Source organism: Pristis pectinata, chromosome 3, assembly GCF_009764475.1.
Source record: "Pristis pectinata isolate sPriPec2 chromosome 3, sPriPec2.1.pri, whole genome shotgun sequence".
In the NCBI taxonomy this organism is placed as follows: Eukaryota; Metazoa; Chordata; class Chondrichthyes; order Rhinopristiformes; family Pristidae; genus Pristis; species Pristis pectinata.
The window spans coordinates 102,271,457-102,291,454 of record NC_067407.1 but is presented as its reverse complement, the minus strand read 5'-3'; the positions used below and the strand labels follow the sequence as shown (position 1 = coordinate 102,291,454).

The 19,998-nt window shown below is 40.7% G+C and overlaps 1 protein-coding gene across 2 annotated transcripts in view; it reads left to right on the top strand.

Annotated features, from left to right (window-relative positions):
• The window catches only part of LOC127568483 (echinoderm microtubule-associated protein-like 6), a 240,932-nt gene that overhangs the window by 58,247 nt on the left and 162,687 nt on the right, over positions 1-19,998 (top strand). For both annotated transcript variants that reach the window (XM_052012286.1, XM_052012285.1), the window contains exons 4-7: positions 317-385; positions 6,216-6,401; positions 12,119-12,254; positions 14,744-14,945. In XM_052012286.1, coding sequence (XP_051868246.1) covers positions 317-385; positions 6,216-6,401; positions 12,119-12,254; positions 14,744-14,945 — 593 coding nt within the window. The remainder of the gene's footprint in view (positions 1-316; positions 386-6,215; positions 6,402-12,118; positions 12,255-14,743; positions 14,946-19,998) is intronic.

Below are 19,998 nucleotides of genomic sequence, written 5' to 3'. Positions count from 1 at the left end.
AGAGGCTGGTATGAACTTCTTAGCACAAGATTTTGTTCTTTCTAACCTCCATTTCGTACTTCAATCAACTGTCTTCTAGTTTGTTTCACTGTTTCCTTCTCTTGCTCTTCCTCCTCTGCTTGTTTCTTCTATCGTACTCAGTTTGTTTCATCCTCCCTGAGCTGGTTTTGCTCCTCCAGCTCCCTCCTCCACAGTTTGCCTTTATGTGGTTCTGGATTGATAGACATGGATGATTTATACATAATCCTTTAGATTATAATATCTCAAAATTAGTTTTGGGGGTGAAGTAGAAAAATAAATTTTTGTCTCTTGGCAGATTTTTGATGTTGCTTGGGATCCACATCAACCAAACAGACTTGTTAGCTGTGGAGTGAAGCACATTAAGGTAAATAAAATAGGTTTGTCTTTTAGTTCCTGTTTAAACAAAAATACTGATGATAAATATTGCTTTCATTAAATTAGAGTCATGGTTGTTTAACTGTTTCAATTGGCTTTGATATTTCAAAACACCATTGCTGATACTGATGGAAGCAGATAATTGACATGATGTACAAACGTGAAAAGTTCATGATTTAAGTAAAAAGCTACAAATCAGAACTCTACCTAATAATTTGTGAATATAATGTGAAAAGTTAGTGATAAAATAAACGATGGACTGACTGTGAGGTACTGAAATCTTCAGCTAAAAATAGCAATTTCATTTCATCTCAAATATTTGACTTCCAAACATTTTTTTCTGAACTCGCCTAATCTAGATTATATTCATTAAATTGATTTATAGAAAGACTATAGTTTAAATTTATCTGGACTGCAAGTAAACTTTACCTCGTATCATCTTTATTGAGTCTGCTTGCAGAGAGATTTGGAAATCAGAGCACAATGACTTGTACTATTGCATGATGGAATAACTTTCAGGGCATGAAAGTCGTGTTGAAAAAGTCTAAGTGTGTTGTTACAATGCATTCTGTATCTCATGCACACTGACATTATTTTGCACCAGTGATGGAGAGTGTAGGTAGCAAGTCCATTGGCAGAAGTACCAATCAAATGAATTGTTCTGTCTTGGATGATGCAAAGATTGTTGGCCGCTGTGGTATTGCCCACTCCAGACTTTATGATGGCAAGTTCATTGGAATAGCTGAAGTTAGTTGAGCTGAAAATGCTTCCTTGATAACTCTTGCATGATGCAATATTATTAAAGTAGTGTCCTTGCCCTAAACATCAGCTGTTATCAATACTTTTCACTCTGAGGTCAGAAGCAGGACATTTATTGATTGCACAGCATTTTATCTGAAGGATACAGATGGTATAATGAAGTCTCTGTTCATTGGCAGAAAAACCTCTAGGATCCAGTCTGGTGTCAGAAAATAATCATATCCGTAATTGCTATTCAACAGCATTACTATCATTGAATCCCCCAGCATTAACATTTTGACAGTCACCCTTGTCCAGAAGCTTAACTAGACTGGCTACACAAATACTGCAACTTTCAGAGTAGATCAAAGGCTGGGTGTTTGAAGAGTGACTTAACTCCAGATGTTTCAAAGCCTTTCCACTCCCTTTGAGGAATTTGATGGAATAGTTTTCATTGTCCAGATGAATTCACCACCAACAATGCCTGACAAGCTTTACTCTACCGAGCTCAAAGTAGGCAGTTTGAGGGGCACCCAATCTATCATCTTGAATCTTTATCCTGCACAAGCTGCAGTGATTTATCACGGCTTCTTCAACAACACCTCCCAAAGCTTGTACTTCAACCATCTTTAAGGACAAGTGCAACAGGTGCATGAGCCCTATCACTCCCAGGTTGCACACCATTCTGACATGGAAGTGTACATAGTTCATTGTCATTCAATCAAAATCCTAGACCTTGCTATATAATAGCATTGTGGGTGTACCTCACCATATTAACTCAAGAAGGTGGCTGATTGTTATCTTCATGAGGACATTTATGGATAGGTAATAAATATAGCACTTGTCAGTAACATCATTTTAGAACAGCACAGGAACAGACCCTTTACCCCACAATGTCTGTGTCGGCCATGATGCCAAACTAAACTAAATCTCTTCTGCCTGTATGCAATCCATATCCCTCAATTCCCTGCATTTTTGTGTGTCCAAGAGCCTCTTAAATGCCGCTGTTGTATCCGCTTCCACCATTACCTTGACAGCCCCTTTATTAAAAAAAACTGCCCTGCTTATCTCCTTTACATTTTTCCCCCTCTCACCTTAAATGCATGTCCTCTAGTACATGACATTTCTACCCTGAAAAAGATTCTGACTGTCTACCCTACCTCTACCTCTCATAATTTTATAACCTTCTATTGGGTGTCCCTTCAACCACCTGCTCCAGGGAATACAACCCAAGTTTGTCCAACCTCTCCTTGTAGCTCATACCCTTCATTCCAGACAGCATGCTAGTAAACCTCCTGCACCCTTTCCAAAGCCTCCACATCCTTCCTATAATAGGGTGACCAGAATTGGACACAGTACCCCAAGTGCAGCCTAACCAAAGTATTTTTTTTAATATATAACTGCAATATTACTTCCTTACTCTGGTACTCAATTTCCTGACCAATGAAGGCAAGCATGTCGTGTGCCTTGTTTACCACCCTGTATTAGACCTCCCAAAGTGTAACACCTCACACTTGCTTGGATTAAACTCCAACTGCCTTTTCTCCACCTATATCTGTAACTGATCTGTCTTCTGCTGTTTCAAAGCCCTCTACACTGTCCACAACTTCCCCAATCTTTGTGTTGTCTGCAAACTTACAAACCCACACATCTACATTTACATCCAAGTCATTTATATACATCACAAACAACAGAGGCCCCAGCACCAATCCCTGCGGAACACCACTGGTCATGGACCTCCGGCCAGAGTTAACACCCTTCCACCACTACCCTCTGTCTTCTATGGGCAAGCCAATTCTGAGTCCAAACTACCAAGTCACCATGAATCCCATGCATCTTGATCTTCTGGATCAGTCTACCATGATGGACCTGTCAAATACCTTAATAAAAACCATGCAGACAACATCCACTGCCCTACCCTCATCATTCATATGCCATGAATAAAAATATAATATAAAAATAGCAAACATAATGTCTAACGACTATGAAGGCAAGCCTACAACAGCCACCACAGTCTTTCTTTTAATTCTGAGATGAATCAAGCCATGGGAAGAGTTTTCCTTAATACCCTTTCATTTTCCCAAAGCTGCTTGCTGCCATACCTGACTAATACACTTGATGTTAAAGACAACTATTCCTGCCTCTCTTCTGACTCAGATTTTGGAGCTGTTTGTTCTGGTAGAATCTGAATGAAGCATCAATGAAAAAAATTATTATTCATTATTTATATTTTAATGACACCCATTACTAACTCTCATCTTTATGGCAATAAGCCAAAGGCTGATAAGGCATTAAATGACCAATTTCGATTTGCTCTGTGTTTAGGATGTAGAAAGTCTTTGTCTGTTGGCCAGAAACAAAATTGGAAAGTGGTAGTTAGATGCATGTTTTCAGAATTTCACTGCTGAATTCATTCAGCCACTTCAATTTGACTAGATTGGCTACTGGTATCTGCAATGGTAGGAACCTTGAAATGCCATCTTCAACAAGTTTGGCTGAAGAGATTTGCAAATGCCAGCTTAATCTCTACCACTGTGGCCCAGTATGGCAACGGCCTCTTTATTCTATCCACCAGCAAACACTGACCCTTAGATTACTGGACTGCTTAAATCTATGACTTGCAGTTTTTGCTATTTATCAAGAAGCTTTGTGTATTGGTTTCTATTTCATCCTAAATTATGCCTAATGTTGCAACTCCTCTGCAGGGAATGAATGTATTCCTATCTCTTGGTCAATGGAATAAGACACTGTACTCAAGATGCATTCTGACTAGAGCACTGTACAATCTGTGAATAACTTCTTCCTTTGTTATACATACCTTTTTTCAACTTTGCAGTTCAGTATTTTGCATTTGTTGATTGAATTTGTTGGAAATGTACGCTGATTCTCTGTTTTATTCTTGAGTATTTCAAAACCTCTGGTGCCGGTTTCATTTTTCTCTCCATTTTATGTGGTACTTAACACTTATTAATTTCAAAGGATCTTGATTGTCATATTATGTCATTGTTATTTAGTACAACCTGAGCTGCCTCATTTGATTTCACTGGCCTTGATGTTTTTCTTACCAAGTCATAAAGAATGACAAAGCATTGAAGCATTCTACTCAGTGTCACTCCTCCACCTTTCCATAATTCCTCAAATCATTTTTGGGTTTTCTGCTATTAGAGGCAAGCACAGTAGTGTAGCGGTTAGCGTAACGCTTTACAGTGCCAGTGACCCGGGTTCAATTCCCGCCGCTGTCTGTAAGGAGTTTGTACGTTCTCCCCATGTCTGCGTGGATTTCCTCTGGGTGCTTCGGTTTCCTCCCACATTCCAAAGACGTACTGGTTAGGAAGTTATGGGCGTGTTCTGTTGGCGCCAGAAGCATGGCGACACTTGCGGCTGGCCCTAGAACACTCTACGCAAAAGGTGCATTTCACTGTGTGTTTTGATGTACATGTGACTAATAAAGATATCTCATAGAGCAGGTTCTTAGCTGATCTTTGCTCTGAATCTCCACAGCTTTGAGTTTAATAGACTTTGAGGATGTTTAGCAAACGTTTTTTTTAAGTCTGGATACATGAATTTGTGAAGACTTCTATTTTACTCCTATCAGTTCACTCAGAGATGAAGGAAATTGAACATGCAAACATTTCCATTCTGAACACATGCTGGCTATTGTTTCTTCTCCCCTGCCCCTTCCCCTGTAATTCAATTGGGGATCATGTTCATCTAATGGCAGTCCAGAGAAACCATATTTGGGATGAGGAATGCAAATATTTCATGATCTTGTATGTTTGGTTTGGGGGGAGGGGGTGCTACTAGCTCTTGGGTTAATTCAAGGTTACAATTCCTTCTATTTCAAGTAGAGGCACTCCAGAACACAGTGATGCCTCCTATTGATGGCAACGTTGGAGAAACCATCCAGAAAAAGAATTTCATGATTTGAAAACTGATGTCTTAAGAAGTGACAAAATTATATAAAGAGCGAAAGATAACTTCAAAATTGTTTAAGGTTTTTGGAGGCAATTAGTGAAAGATTGTGTAGGTAATATTGGTATTGGTTTATTATTGTCACTTGTACCGAGGTACAGTGAAAAACTTGTCTTACAAACCGATCTTACAGGTCAATTCATTACACAGTGCAGTTACATCAAGTTAGTACAGAGTGCATTGATGTAGTACAGGTAAGAAAAACAGTACAGAGTAAAGTGTCAGCCACAGAGAAAGTGCAGTGCAATAAGGTGCAAGGTCACAACAAGGTAGATCGTGAGGGCATAGGTCATAGTCCATCTCATTGTATAAGGGAACTGTTCAATAGTCTTATCACAGTGGGGTAGAAGCTCTCCCTAAGTCTGGTGGTACATGTCCTCAGGCACCTGTATCTTCTACCCGATGGAAGAGTAGAGAAAAGAGAATGTCCTGGGTGGGTGGTGTCTTTGATTATGCTAGCTGCTTCAGCAAGACAACAAGAGGTAAAGACAGAGTCCAAGGAGGGGAGACTGGTGTCCATGATGCACTGGGCTGTGTCCACAACTCTCTGTAGCTTCTTGCGGTCTTGGGCAGAGCAGTTGCCATACCAAGCCGTGATACATCCTAATAGGATGCTTTCTATGGTGCATCGGTAAAAGTTGGTGAGAGTCAAAGGGGACAAACCAAATTTCTTTAGCCTCCTGAGGAAGTAGAGGCACTGGTGAGCTTTCTTGGCCATGGCATCCACGTGGTTTGTCCAGGACAGGTTGTTGGTGATGTTCACTCCCAGGAACTTGAAGCTGGCAACCTTCTTGACCTATGGGACAATATGGGTGCATAGATTTAGGATTATTGTGAAGAAAAAGTAGGAGGACAGAAGTGATTTTTGCATGTGATTTCTTTAAAAAAAAATCAAAAATAAAACAAAAAAATGAAGGGAATTGGATTAATGATAAAAGAACACAAAATAAATAACAGAGGAACAGAGAAATGAATAAAACAGTTGAGAAGGTAATACCAAATTATAAGGTAATACAAATTATTGCAATATGTGTTGCAAAAGCAATGATTTGGTGAAAATGTGTGTATACAATGATTTGTTTTTTTTTTGTCCTTGTTTCTTATTGCAGTTCTGGACATTATGTGGGAATGCTCTAACACCCAAAAGGGGAATTTTTGGTAAAACTGGTGACCTTCAGACCATACTATGTCTAGCTTGTGCTAAAGATGAAACTACATATTCCGGTGCATTGAATGGCGATATTTACGTCTGGAAAGGGCTAAATTTGGTTCGCACAATTCAGGGAGCCCATGGAGTAAGTAAAACGTGAAGTACATAGTATTCTTGGTGTGACTTTATGTACTCTATTAATGGACTTGGTTACTGTTCAAATGGTAAAACTAAAAACAAAAATACAAGTTTCATATTTTTATGAACACCTGAATGTTTTGGCATTGTAGAAGGTCAAATGGCACCTCACCAACTTCTGATCCTGTTCACAAATGAGCATGTGGTTTTCAAAATGAAGACTACAGGGCAAGGCTGCTGAGACCATATGGCTCAACAAGACTGCCCCAATCATTCCATGGCTAACCTCATCATTGTCCTCAATTCTACTTTCCTACCTGAGATCCAGGGATGAGGTACCAAGTGATGACTATCCAAGGGCCAGAGACATTGACCACATTATCCCCAGTCATGTTTTCTAGGCTTGATCCAGGTCCATATCATGACCCAAATGTGCTGTGGTAGTGTGCATGGTCTCTCACTGTAAAGCAATTACAATACTGGTTAGTGACACGAGATTCTGCAGATGCTAGAATCTGGAACAACAACACTTCCTTTCCAGTCCTGGCGAAGGGTCTCGATCCGAAATGTCAACTGTTTATTTCCCTCCATAGATGTTGCCTGACCTGCTGAGCTCCTCCACATTTCATGTGCGTTGCTCAATACTGGTTAGTGCACGTCCAGCTGCATAACATTTGTATGATGCTCGTCGACATAGTACTGTCACTGGAATGTGATGGGGTTCAGTACTCATGGACCAGATTTGTCACTGGATGTTGCTAGGGTACAATATAGTTGTATCTGCACTAATCCCATTTACCCTCATCAGGTCTGTAGCCCTCTATGTCTTGGTGAATTCAAGTTCTTGTCCAAGTCCTCCTCAAGTGTTAGAGTATCTGCCTCCACCATCTCTTCAGACAGTGCATTCCAGATTCCAACCACCCTCTGTAGAAAAATTCCCACTTAAATCTCCTCTAAATCTCCTACCTCTCACGTTAAACCAAAGCCCTTTTGTTTTAGACACCCCCACCAGGGAAAAATGATTTTTACTATTTTCCTGTCTATCTCATTGATAATTTTATATAATTCTATGAAGTTACCCCTCAGCCTCCTCAGCTCCAAGGAAAACAAATGCAACCTATTTAGTCCCTCCTTCATAAATGATGAATCTCCTCTGCACGCTCTTCAGTACAATCATATGCTTGCTATTGTGTGATGACCAGAATTGTAAATAATGCTTCAGGAGTGGTCTAACCAATGTTGTATAAAGTTGTAACATGACATCCCAGCTGTTGTATTCTGTGCCATGGCTGATGAGACCAAGCATCCAATATGTCCTCTTCACCACTTAACCCACCTGTGCTGCCACTTTTGGAGATATGTGGGCTTGTACCTCCAAGGTCCCACTGTTCATCAACGTTTTTAGGAACCTACCACTTGCTTTATGTCCTGTTCTTTTTTGCCATCCCAAAATGCATCACTTCACACTTGTCAGGATTAAATTACATTTCACATTGCCCGGCCCAACTTTCTAAGTGATCTATATCATACTATAGCCTTATACAACCTTCTGCACTATCTAGGACACCAATTTTCATCTGTAAACTTGCTGATTATATCCCCTACGTTCATGTCCAAATTGTTAACATATATCACAGACATCAAAGTCCCAGCTCCGATCCATGTGGTACACCACTAGTCACAGCCTTCTGATCAGGAAAGCTGTTCTCCACCACCACCACCCTCTGCCTATTACTGATCCGGTTTTGGATCCAATTTTCCAGATTGCTTTGATCCCATGGGCTCTAACCTTTTTTGGATCCTTGTCAAAGACCTTAAAGTCCATGGAGACAACATCAACCACATTCAACTCATCAATATGCTTAGCTATCTCCTCAAAAATTCCCATGACAATCCCTGACTGTTCCCAACTGACTATCTCATCAACAGTCATCATCTCTTCAGATGGTGCATTCCAGACTCCAACCACCCTCTGTAGAAAAATTCCCACTTAAATGTCCTCTAAATCTCCTACCTCTCACGTTAAAGCAATGCCCTCTTGTTTTAGACACCTCCACCATAGTTAACTGACTATCCCTGACTGTCCCTAACTGACTGCCATTCTGACTATCCCTAATCAGTCCCTGCTTTCCAAGTGAAGATAAATCCTCTCCCTTTAGTTTTTTTTCCCCTATAGCTTCCAAACCACTGATATAAGACATACTGGCCTAGCTTATTTCTGCTGAGCTGCTTGAATAAAGGAGCAACATTTGCTATCCTCCAGTCATTTGGTACTTCACCCATGGCTGACAAAAATGCAAAAATCTTTGTCTGGCTCGCAGTTATCTCCCTTGCTTCCCATAGCAGCCTGGGATGCATCTCATCAAGCCCTAGGGATTTATCCACCTGTATGCTTCCCAAGACATCTAGTACCTCCTCCTCAATACTAACATGCTCCAGTGCATCATTTTTCCTCTCCCTGAACACACTCTACCATGTCCTCTTCCTTAGTGAATACAGATGAGAAGTTTTCATTTAGGACCTTGGCAACATCCCCCAGCTCCATGCCCAGATTGCCTCTTTGGTTCCTATGGGGACCTACTCTTGGTTCCCATCTTTCTTTTAATATACATAAAAAGTGCACTGGTATTCATCTTTGATCTTGTCTGTTAATGACATTTCATGTCCCCATTTTGCCCACCTAATTTCCTTTTTTTTTAAAGAACTCTCCTACAAAATCCTTTGTCATCTAGGGTTCCCTGATTTTGCCATCCTTGTATTTCACCCTCATAGGAACATGTTAATCCTGAACTCTCAACACCTTCCTTTTAAAAGACTCCCACTTGTTGGATGTTGTCTTACCTCCCAGCAGCTGCTCCCAATTTACTTTTGTGAAGTCCCCTCTCATTGAAATTGGCCCTTTTCCAATTTAGCACCATGACTGGTCGGCGATCCTTGTCTCTCTCCATACCTACCTTGAAACTTACAGAATTGTGATGACTATTCCTAAAATGCTCCCCACTAACACTTCCACCACTTGCCAGCTTGATTTCCCAACATCAAGTCCAATAAAGCCCCTTCTCTTGTAGGAATGTAGACTTAAACATCTCCTGGATACACTTTACAAATTACTCGTCATCTAGGTCCCTTGGACCAAGGCACTCCCAGTCAATATTAGGGAAGTTAAAATCCCCCATAACTATAACCCTTTTGCTCTTGCACTTTTCTAGGGTTTATCTGCATATCTGCTGCTCTTTAAACCGCATTCGGCACTGATGGCACAGGTATGTTGCTGGGATAGTCATGGTTGATGCACTTTAGATGAGGCGAGTGGAGCAACAAGTGGCTATAGACTGAAGTGAGGAAGCAGCTGAGCTGCATGAAAAAGAACACTGAGGAGGCAGTAAGTGGTGCCGCAAGGGAACCGTGAGGAAACTTTGCAATTTGTGTCTTTAAGCTTAACGAGATAATGACTTTTTTAAACACTACATTACTAAATATGTTTCTCATGAACAGCCTATGGAAGTGCTATGAATTAGAAATCTGGCCCTCCCTGTAATAAAAAGTTGTATAATGTTGTTCTAAAGTCTATAGGGTACTGTGTAAATTCATTTCTTCAATTCTTCCTCAAAGGAAGAGCTTAATTCCAGGAGTCAATTGTTGACACTTTCTCTGCATAGTTTCCAAGCTCACTTATTCTGCTTGGAAGACAGGATGCTCGTGCTCTTTCCATGACAGCATAAAGGCCCGTGTTCAGTTTGGGTCTACATCGGACAGCTTCAAGTTGAAATAAAGATGTACTCTTCCTCCTACGTTCTTTGAAATCATCTTCTCTGTACTCCTGAGAAACCATGTTTTAAAGATGTCTAAGATAGTGTGCCTTCAAACAAGAATGAACGGGAAACTCTAACCTGTCACGACAAGGTGAAGAGACAAGCTGGATAGGTCATTAGGGAGCTTTCTTTCACTGATGCAGTCCCCATAACCCACAACCTCCATCTACTATGAAACTTGGGGATCATCTTTAAGGCCTACACTGGGGTTTTCTGTTGCTGTAACATAAACTAGCTCAAGGAGGAGTTTCTCAAGATTTATTATTCACCTTTATGAAAACTTGGAGGTCATTCAGAAGTTCAGCTAACTGGGACCACCGGTCTTTCACCAGATTGGAAAAGGGATTGCCACTGGTAGCCTAACTAAAGGAGCATGGGACATCTCCAAGCTTGATGTCAAGGCTAATGCTAGTATATAAAGCTTGAGTACCAAATACTCAAAGATAGAAAAATAAGGAGAATTTGTGCACCAAGAGTAAAGATTAACCAACAGCCTATTCTGTTGTAGCCCTTGGAGGCTTTTTGGTTCCACTGCCTCGAGTTCCTTTCCCCTGGCATTTATGTCATCTACAAGGATTTCCAAGCCACAGTCCATCAAATGGGTGGTTTGTGCCTTTCTTTCCTGCCTGCTTTTCACAAGTCAACCACAAATCAAGAAGTCTCTGGACCCATGCCAGTTCCTTATAAGGAGGTGTTTTCAAGCTGCAGCATGTCTTAGTTTCTGCATAGAAATCGCAATCTGAAACCATACTCCTAATGTCTTGGGATGATTAGTTGTTGGTGAACCAAGATTTTTTTTCATTGCTTCAAATGTAATATATATCTAGACAAAGCAATGGAATTTGGAAGATGTGGTGGGGGAGAATTCTGGTCTGTGGTAGTTAAGAGTAGAGGTTTGGAATAGCCAGCCTTGGGAAAGCACAGCAAGTCATTGTGGGGAAAGAGATCTCATTTGTAGGGAATGCAATGTAGAAAGAAGTGCTGCGGAAATAACTTCAAAGGAGGAAATACAGGAAGTGATTCAGTTGGGATGAAGGAATTGCTTGCCAGGAGGTGGTTTGATGTTGTTGGCAATGTGAATAAATGGGAATTTAAGCAAAGTCTATGGAACAGGGATGGAGCAGTAGGTAGTGATGGGATGAAGGAGTTGCTAATATGTGGATGGAGAAGTACAGTGGAATGTGGTGGGGAATGTGAATGCAACCAAGGCATACTATCTATGGAAGAGTATGTCCACAATTTTGTTCAGCTGTGTGTAGTTGCCTAGTTCAGGAGAGGTGTATTTTCACTTTTTCAGGGAATTCAATGTGCAGGGGTTTGCTGCTCTTCTCCCTCTTCCCCCGCACATCTCCCCCCCCCCCCCCATTTCTTTCCTTCAGCCATTGGCTTTGTTTTTCAATAGCTATTTTTCTTTCTCCATTTCAATTTCATTTGTTCTTTTTCTATAAAGCTGCAATTCAGTTAATGCCCTGCAATTTTATAATCTTTGAAATAGTGTGCTTTCCTTCCTCAACATTTTACATTTGATTTTTTTTAAATCTTGAAATGTTCATTTAACATCAGATCTGGACTTTGAATGCTACAACTGTAGAGCAATGACAAAATAGATCTGAGTTTATACAACAAACTGTTGTAAATGATTTTTAAATGGTTGAGTTCTAAGTGTGGCTTTGCTAAATAATATGTATATTGAAGTTTGTTGAGTAAATTCACTGATGCAGGAACTGTGGGTGGGTCGGGGGGAGGAGGAGATCACTATTTGTATTTGGGTCTCTAAGTTTCTTTGGAACGTGGCTCTTGTACAGGGGAAAATTACTTTATTTGCATATCAAACATGGTTCCATGACATTGCATTTAAAACTAACTATTAAGCTGTTCACTAAGTGTTTTGTTTTGTTTTCTGTCTTGGTAGGCAGGAATATTTAGTATGTATGCCTGTGAAGAAGGTTTTGCTACTGGTGGGAGAGATGGTTGCATCCGACTATGGGATACTGACTTTAAACCAATCACAAAAATTGACCTTCGGGAAACTGAACAGGGATATAAAGGTATTTTTTTCCCTTTTGTGCTGGTGTAGTGATTTTGTGTTTCAATATATAACTTAAAATGCACATCAGATGTTTTGTGTTTGGAGTCCACTAGAATGAAGGGTGAAATACATAGCCAATAGCAGCTGAGTAGAAATGTGCACTTCTCTACACTGAGATATGTAGCGTACGTGTTGGCAGCACCCTGCCTGAGAGTAGATAAAATGTTTGTTTCTCACATTTGATAAGAAAAATGTAACCGTAACAAAATTCATGAATCTTCCCAAGGCTGCCTTCAGGGAATGTTCCCTTCATCCTGTATATTAATGAGAATGGAACAGTGTATTACTTCAACAGTTTACTAATTTGCATTTAAAAGCACCTTTGTCCAAATAAGATGCTGTGAAAAGAGGCATCAGAAGGGGTGACAATAACATTGTTTGGAGACTAGAGTATGACGACTAGTTTACTGAGGGAATTCTGGACTATTGCTGTAAGGTGGTTAAATTCACAGTTGTTGTTGTTGGGAGGGATTGGTAGGGTGGAGGATGGGGTTGGATGGAATGAGGTAATGGTCCACAGAAGTGAAAGCCAAAGGAGTGGATGGCTTGGGGCTGGAGGTGAAGAGGATTCCAGGTGTTAGGGTGGGGGGAAAAAACTATTGAAGATTTGAATTTTTAAAATTGCATCATTGGGTGATGTGGAGTGTAGGAGCTTGAGGGGTGATGTTATAGAGGTGTATAAAATCATGAGGGGCATTGTGTAAATGCATGCAATCTTTCTCAGGGAAAGGGAATCAAAAACTAGAAGGCATAGGTTTAAGGTGAAAGGGGAGACATTTAAAGGGTACCCTAGGGGCAACTTCACATGGAAGATGGTGTGTATATGGAAAGAGCTGCCAAAGGAAGTGGTTGAGGCAGGTACAATAACAACATTTAAAAAAACACTGGACAGGTACATGGATAGGAAAGGTTTAGAGGGATATGGGCCAAATGCAGGGAAATGGAACTAGCTTAGATTGGCTTCTTTGTCGGCATGGACGAGTTGGTCCTGTTTCAGTGCTGTGACTCTGACTCTAATCCATTGTACCAGTGTGGATAAACAAAATCTTCCAAATTCACTGGAAGGATGAACAGGCCAATGACCCTAACGTTGAAGCCCTCATTAGCTATGTCAGCTACACTGAGCTGGCTGCCACATTTGCATGCCCACCACTAGCCTCCCAAAGATGTCAGAATTTGTTCATGGCAAGAAATTACCAGATGGATAGAGGAAAATATTCAAGGATGTGCTTAAAGCTACCTTGAAGTGCAACATTCCCACTGACTCCTGGCAGTTTTAGGCCCATTACTGCTGAAAATGGAAAATGACCAATAGAGCCAGTATTAAGAATTTCAAGGTCATACATTGGGAGCACACAGAAGCCCTGCTCAAGTGGTGGAATGAGTGCACCACCTGCACTGTACCCACCACCTGCCACATCTGTGAGAGTCTGCTGTTTCCATATCAGCCTCATTAGCCACCTCCAAAACCCACAAGACCGGAGGGGGAAACAGGGATTCCTTGATTCTAAGGGATTGACAAAGGTTGATAAGTAGGGAATGGTATATGGTAAGAATTTGGTAGCAGATTCTTAAGTAATAGTAGTCCTTGCAAAAGTTTGTGTTGGTAAGTTGTCCCGAAAATATTGGAAGAGATGAATCTGGAGATGGCAATGCAGTAGATGGGTAGAGGACCTGCTATCTTGTGGAGGTGGAAGTAGGAACATTTTGTGAAGCAGAATATATGGTGATGGGCAGCTCAATTGAGGATTTTAAATGGGAAATTTTCTTTGAGCCTAGTTTGTCCCTAAACAGAGGCCATGGAGATTATTGGAATTGGTGACTAGAGTATAATGTTTGCAGCAAACATTGACAATGTGAACATAAGTTTTGCTGATGTTTAACTGGAGAAAATTATTGCTGGGTATTGCATAAGTGGTTTGAAAAGTTGTTGAATGTAAAGGAGAGGTAGGTGTGCGTGTCATTAGTGTATGTTTGGAAGCTAATGCCATGCTCATTAAGATTTCACTTATTGACTAGAGTTAAAGGAATGGATCCTTAAGAGATTCTGGAGTTAATTGGGAGAGGGAAGGAAAGTTAAAGCTGAAGATATTCTGGTTTAGATAAATAAGAGTGGAACCAAACGACTTAAAAAAAAAAGTTAATACCATGTTGTTCCACAAGCAGCCCTCCAAATACACATTGAAGCTAACGATCTTGATGGCCTGCACTAATTTTACATCTCTGTGTAGTGATTCACATTAAAGGATAGTACTTGTAGATGAAAATAACTATCCTGTAAATTCTGTTGCATAGCACAGTTTTTGCATGAATACCCACTCCTTTCCAACTGCAACTCCTATGTCCTAAATTGATAGCAACCCTGACCATACCCCAATTAGCAACAGAATTGATCACTATTCTGGGATGCCAAAGGTTTCCTTATCACTTTGCTTTCACTTTTTAAAGGTTTGTCCATCAGAAGTGTTTGTTGGAAAGCAGACCGTATTCTAGCAGGAACCCAGGATAGTGAAATATTTGAAGTGATGGTTCGGGAACGCGACAAACCTCTTCTGATAATGCAGGGCCATTGTGAAGGGGAGCTTTGGGGCTTGGCAGCTCATCCTAAGAAACCATTGGTTGTCACAGGCAGCGACGATCGATCTGTACGGTTAGTATCCTTCCATATTAAAGGTCTTGTTTAGTTTTCCAGATGATAGATCAATATTTCTGCACTGAAACTCTTTGGGGGGGAAAAGAGTACTATTTTCCACAAGATTAGCATCTTAATAAAACAAAAATATCAAAATCATGCTGTTTATTCATAATCTGGTTTACATAGTAAAGTGGAGGCAGCAACCTGGCATTCATTATTCCTTGGTTTACAGGGATTGACCAACACTTTGGTTTCCACTCCCACTTTATTTACCAACCACTGATAGGAAGCCATTTATTTTTATAACTGCATTCCCTTTTTAGCTTTATCACTTCCTTATGTTGTGGGTGTGAAGGAAACAAACTCCTCCATGGTACACTGCCCCACCCCACCTCAACACCGTTTGGAACTCTCAAAGCTATAAAATCACATGTACTAAATATCTGGTATAAATTTTTTAGAATCCGGTTTATTATCACTGCCATGTCATGAAATTTGTTGTTTTGCGGCAGCAGTACAGTGCAAGACAAAAATTACTACAATTTACAAAAACAAATAGTGCAAAAGAGGAATAACAAGGTAGTGTTCTTGGGTTCATGGACTGTTCAGAAATCTGATGGTGAAGGGGAAGAAGCTGTTCCTGAAACGTTGAGTTTGGGTCTTCAGGCTCCTGTACCTCCTCCCGGATGGTAGTAACCTGAAGAGGGCATGTCCTGGATGGTGAGAGTCCTTAATGATGGATGCCGCTGCCTTGAGGCACTGCCTCTTGAAAATGTCCTTGATGGTGGGGAGGGTTGTGCCAGTCATGAAAATGGCTGAGTTTTCAACCCTCTGCAGCCTCCTTCGGTCCTGTGCATTAGACCCTCCATACCAGGCAGTGATGCAACCAGTCAGAATGCTCTCCACCATACATCTGTAGAAATTTGCAAGTATCTTTGGTGACATACCAAATCTTCTCAAACTCCTAATGAACTAGAGCCACTGGCGTACTGCCTTCGTGATTGCATCAATGTGTTGGGCCCAAGATAGATCCTGTGAGATGTTGACGCCCAGGAATTTGAAGCTGCTCACCCTTTCCACTGCTGACCCCTCAATGAAGACTGGTGTGTGTTCTCCTGACTTTCCTTCCTGAAGTCCACAGTCAATTCCTTGGTTTTGTTGACGTTGAGTGTGAGGTTGTTGTTGTGACACCACTCAACCAACCGATCTATCTCACTCCTGTACGCTGCCTCATCACCATCTGAGATTCTGCCAACAACAGTGGTGTCATTGATGAATTTATAGATGACATTTGAGCTGTGCCGAGCCACACAGTCATGAGTGCAGAGAGAGTAGGGCAGTGGGCTAAGTAAGCATCCTTGAGGTATCTAAAATCCTAAAATTACATATTTATCAACTAAACATTTATATTTGGTAGCCCAAGTCTTGGTTTGTTTTAAATGCAAAGACATGGTTCATCAAATGTAGACTATATATTTTGCTGGGAAATAAGGAGGTAAAAATACTTGCCATTTGACCTGTGAATAGGTGGTGTGGCCACATCACATACCTGGCTTAATTTTACTGGAAACAAATTTTTGGGAAACTGAGTACTATTGGCAAGGTTGTCATTTATTAACCATCCATAGTTTCACTTGAAGGTGATGAGCCACCAGCTTGAACCACTGGTATGTCTGGTGAAGATACTCCCACACTGCTGTTGAGGAAGGAGTTCCAGGCTTTAGACAAAGCAACAATGAAGGAATAGTGATAAATTTGTAAGAAAGGACAATGTGTGACTTGGGTGGAAGCATACAAGTGATGGTGTTCCTGTGAGCTGTATATTCTTAACCTCTGATAGAGGTTATAGCTTTGGAAGGTACTATTGGAATAGCATAGGTGAGGAATGGCAGTGCATTTTATAGACTGTATGCACTGCAGCAACCAGTGATTGAAGGAATGAATGTTTAGGGTGTTGGCTGTGGAACTAGACAAGTAGGCTTTGACTTGGATGCTGTTGTGCTGCTTGAGTGTTGTTGGAACTGCACTCATAAGGCAAGTGGAGAATATTCTCTGATGCACTTGACTTGTACCTTCTTGATAGTGAAAAGGCTTAAAGGATAGTGTCATGAACTGATTTGTCTGCCACAGAAGAGCCAGTGTCTGAATAGTTCTGTGAACCACAATATTTATGTGGCTGTTTCATTTGAGTTTCTGGTTCATGATGGCTCCCCCTCTCTCATGGGATGCTAATGCTGGGGTACTTGGGTGGTGATGATGCTGTTGAATGTTAAGGCTAGAGTATTAAACACTCCCTTGTTGGAGATTGTGATTATCTGGCAATGACTGAATGTTGATAAAGTCTGGATTCATGCAAGTCTGAACTATTTCATTTTCTGGGAAGTTATGAATGGATTTGAACATTGTTCAACCATTAGTGAAAACCCCTGCTTCTGACCGTATGATGGAAGGTCACTGACAACGTAGCTGAAGATGGATGGGCCTAAGACACACCCCTGAGGAACTCCTGCAGTAATGTTCTGGGGCTGGGATCATTGATCTCCAACAAAGAAATCCATCTTTCTTTGTGCTAGGTTTAACTCCATTTGGAGCGTTTTGCCTGTGATGTTACACTCAAACGCTGCCTTGATGTCAAGGACAGTGTTTTCCACTTCACTTCCAGATTTCAGCAGATCATTGAGTTAGTGCTGGTTGACAGCACTGACAACAACACCTTAACATCACTTTTCCTGAAGATTGATAGTAAACTGGGTGATAATTAGCCAGATTACTTGCTGCTTGTGAACAGGACATGAAGGAGCATGTTCCACATGATCAGGTAGGTGCCAGTGTATGCCTCATTAATATCTATTAGGTCAAGAAGGATAAGAGAGTCCATTATAAATACTCAACGACATTTACAATTTTACATGTGGAATGGCAAAAATGGATAGAGATTACAGGAAGTGACACAGCATTCAATGGCTGTGAAGAGAAAATGAAATTTGGGGATTGCTGATGGTTTACAAGGATGTAAGTGGATTATAATGTCAGATTTGAAAGAGTGGGGGGTGGAAGTATCCTAGGGAAAAACTTAACAGTATATGCTAACATGGGAACAGGAATGGAAGTGGTCAGCAATCTGTAAGAATTGAATTGAAGGAGCAGAAGGTGGGTCTCCTGCCCAAATAAGGAAACAATGGCCACAGAAACTTGGCTTGAAACTAAAAGGTACAAATTTGGGACTTGGACTGAGACCTTTGAGGAAAATTTAGTTTGGGGGAATAGCTGAAAGTGGGTAAGTGACAGGCAGGTTCCAGTGAAACACTTTTATCTTGGGGAATGTCACCAGTTTCAAATGTCAGGTTGGATCTTTTAACAATACCCAAGAAACTTACCATTGACAACCAAGCTGTTTGGAGAGGTCCTTTGATAAATGGAGATTGACTGCTCCCTTATAGCTACTCAAACTTCAGCCCCATATAGTTTAACATTCTAAAAAAAATGGAGAAGTTTTGCTGAACATAGAATTCTGTGATACAACATAATCTACTTATTCTTGGCTATTGATGGACTTGCACCTCATTCTAAGTCATTTTGTATTATGCCCTCTTTTTTTCCCCACTTAATGATACAATTGCTTTTGCTTGTCAAAGGTTATTTCACAAAGGTCAAAAACCATCTCCAAGTCATTTCTTGTGTTTTTCAGGACTTCAGCTGTCATTTAAGAAAGGTCCAGTCACACACTTCAATTGGGAAAAGCTATTTTTTTTAAAGAAAATGTATTCATTCAAGGGTCATGAGCTTTGCAGACTGAGCCAGCATTTAATTGCCCATTCCTAGTTGCCCTTGGTGGTGGTGAGCTGCCTTCTTGAACTTATTGAGGTATAGGTATATCCACAATGCTGTTAGGGAGAGTTGAGGACTTTGACCCAGCGATGGTGAAGGAATAGTGATATATTTCAAAGTCAGGTTGGTGTGTGACTTGGAAGGTAACTTCCAGGTAGTGGTGGTCCTCCCATGCTTTTGCTGCCCTTGACTTCCACCAGCTAGAAGGACATGGGTTTGGAAGGTGCTATCTAGGGAGTCTTGGGGAGTTGCTGCAATGCATCCCGTAGATAGTACGAACTGCCATTACTGTGTATTGGTGGTAAGTTTTTTTTATTATCTCAGTGTAAATAATTAATGAGATTTAAGCACCGTTCATTAATTCTTCTTGCATTATTTAGCATCTTGATCATCTGGTATCATCTATTTACAGGGAATACTAGACAACTGCAAATTTATTTAATTTCATCCCAGTTCTTTTATCGATAGTGATTTTTATTTCTTCAATGCCCAACAATCATTACTGTGTAACATTTAAATCACTGACTCAAACAGGTCTTTTCTTTATTTGTGACCACAGTACTCTGGATTAACTAGTCAACAAAATGTTGTTTACTGGGAATGGTTGCATGCTCATTTCTTAATATCACGTGGAGTGAATTGATTTGGCAGGTTTGGTTTTGGTGGTGGATCATCCGCTTGTGCTTCTGGCAGAGCAGAGTTGCAAATGCTGGATACTGCACTCATTGAGGCTAGGGATGCTGTTGGAGCTACCTCTTCCCTTAAATATTGTTCATGAAAAATCTTCCTCTCACTGCACAGCTGCTCAGTTGACTGCATTAAGGAGTGAAAATGGCATGTTTTCATAAATTCAAATTTGTAATGCAAATAGATGAAAATTTCAGCAGGTCTCACTAATCTCAATACCAAAATTTTCAACACGTTTTTCTGGCTTACAGATCATTTGCACTTGGAATATAAATTAATAAAATCTACCTTAAGCGTACATTCTTAAGCAAATACAGACAATGCAGGCTCTTTTGCATAGGATGGAGTAGGAATAGTTATTTGAGGTTATTTCAGACAGTGAATGTTGAAATGTCCAATTCACAGGTTAAAGTCCTGAACTTGGGCAGAGCAAATTTTGGAGCCATTATGTGGGATCTTGCATTGGTTGATTGGGTGAGATTGCAGAGAAAGGAGCGACTGGCAAGTGGGAGGCCTTTAAATGCATGATGTCAAGAGTTCAGAGCCTGCATGT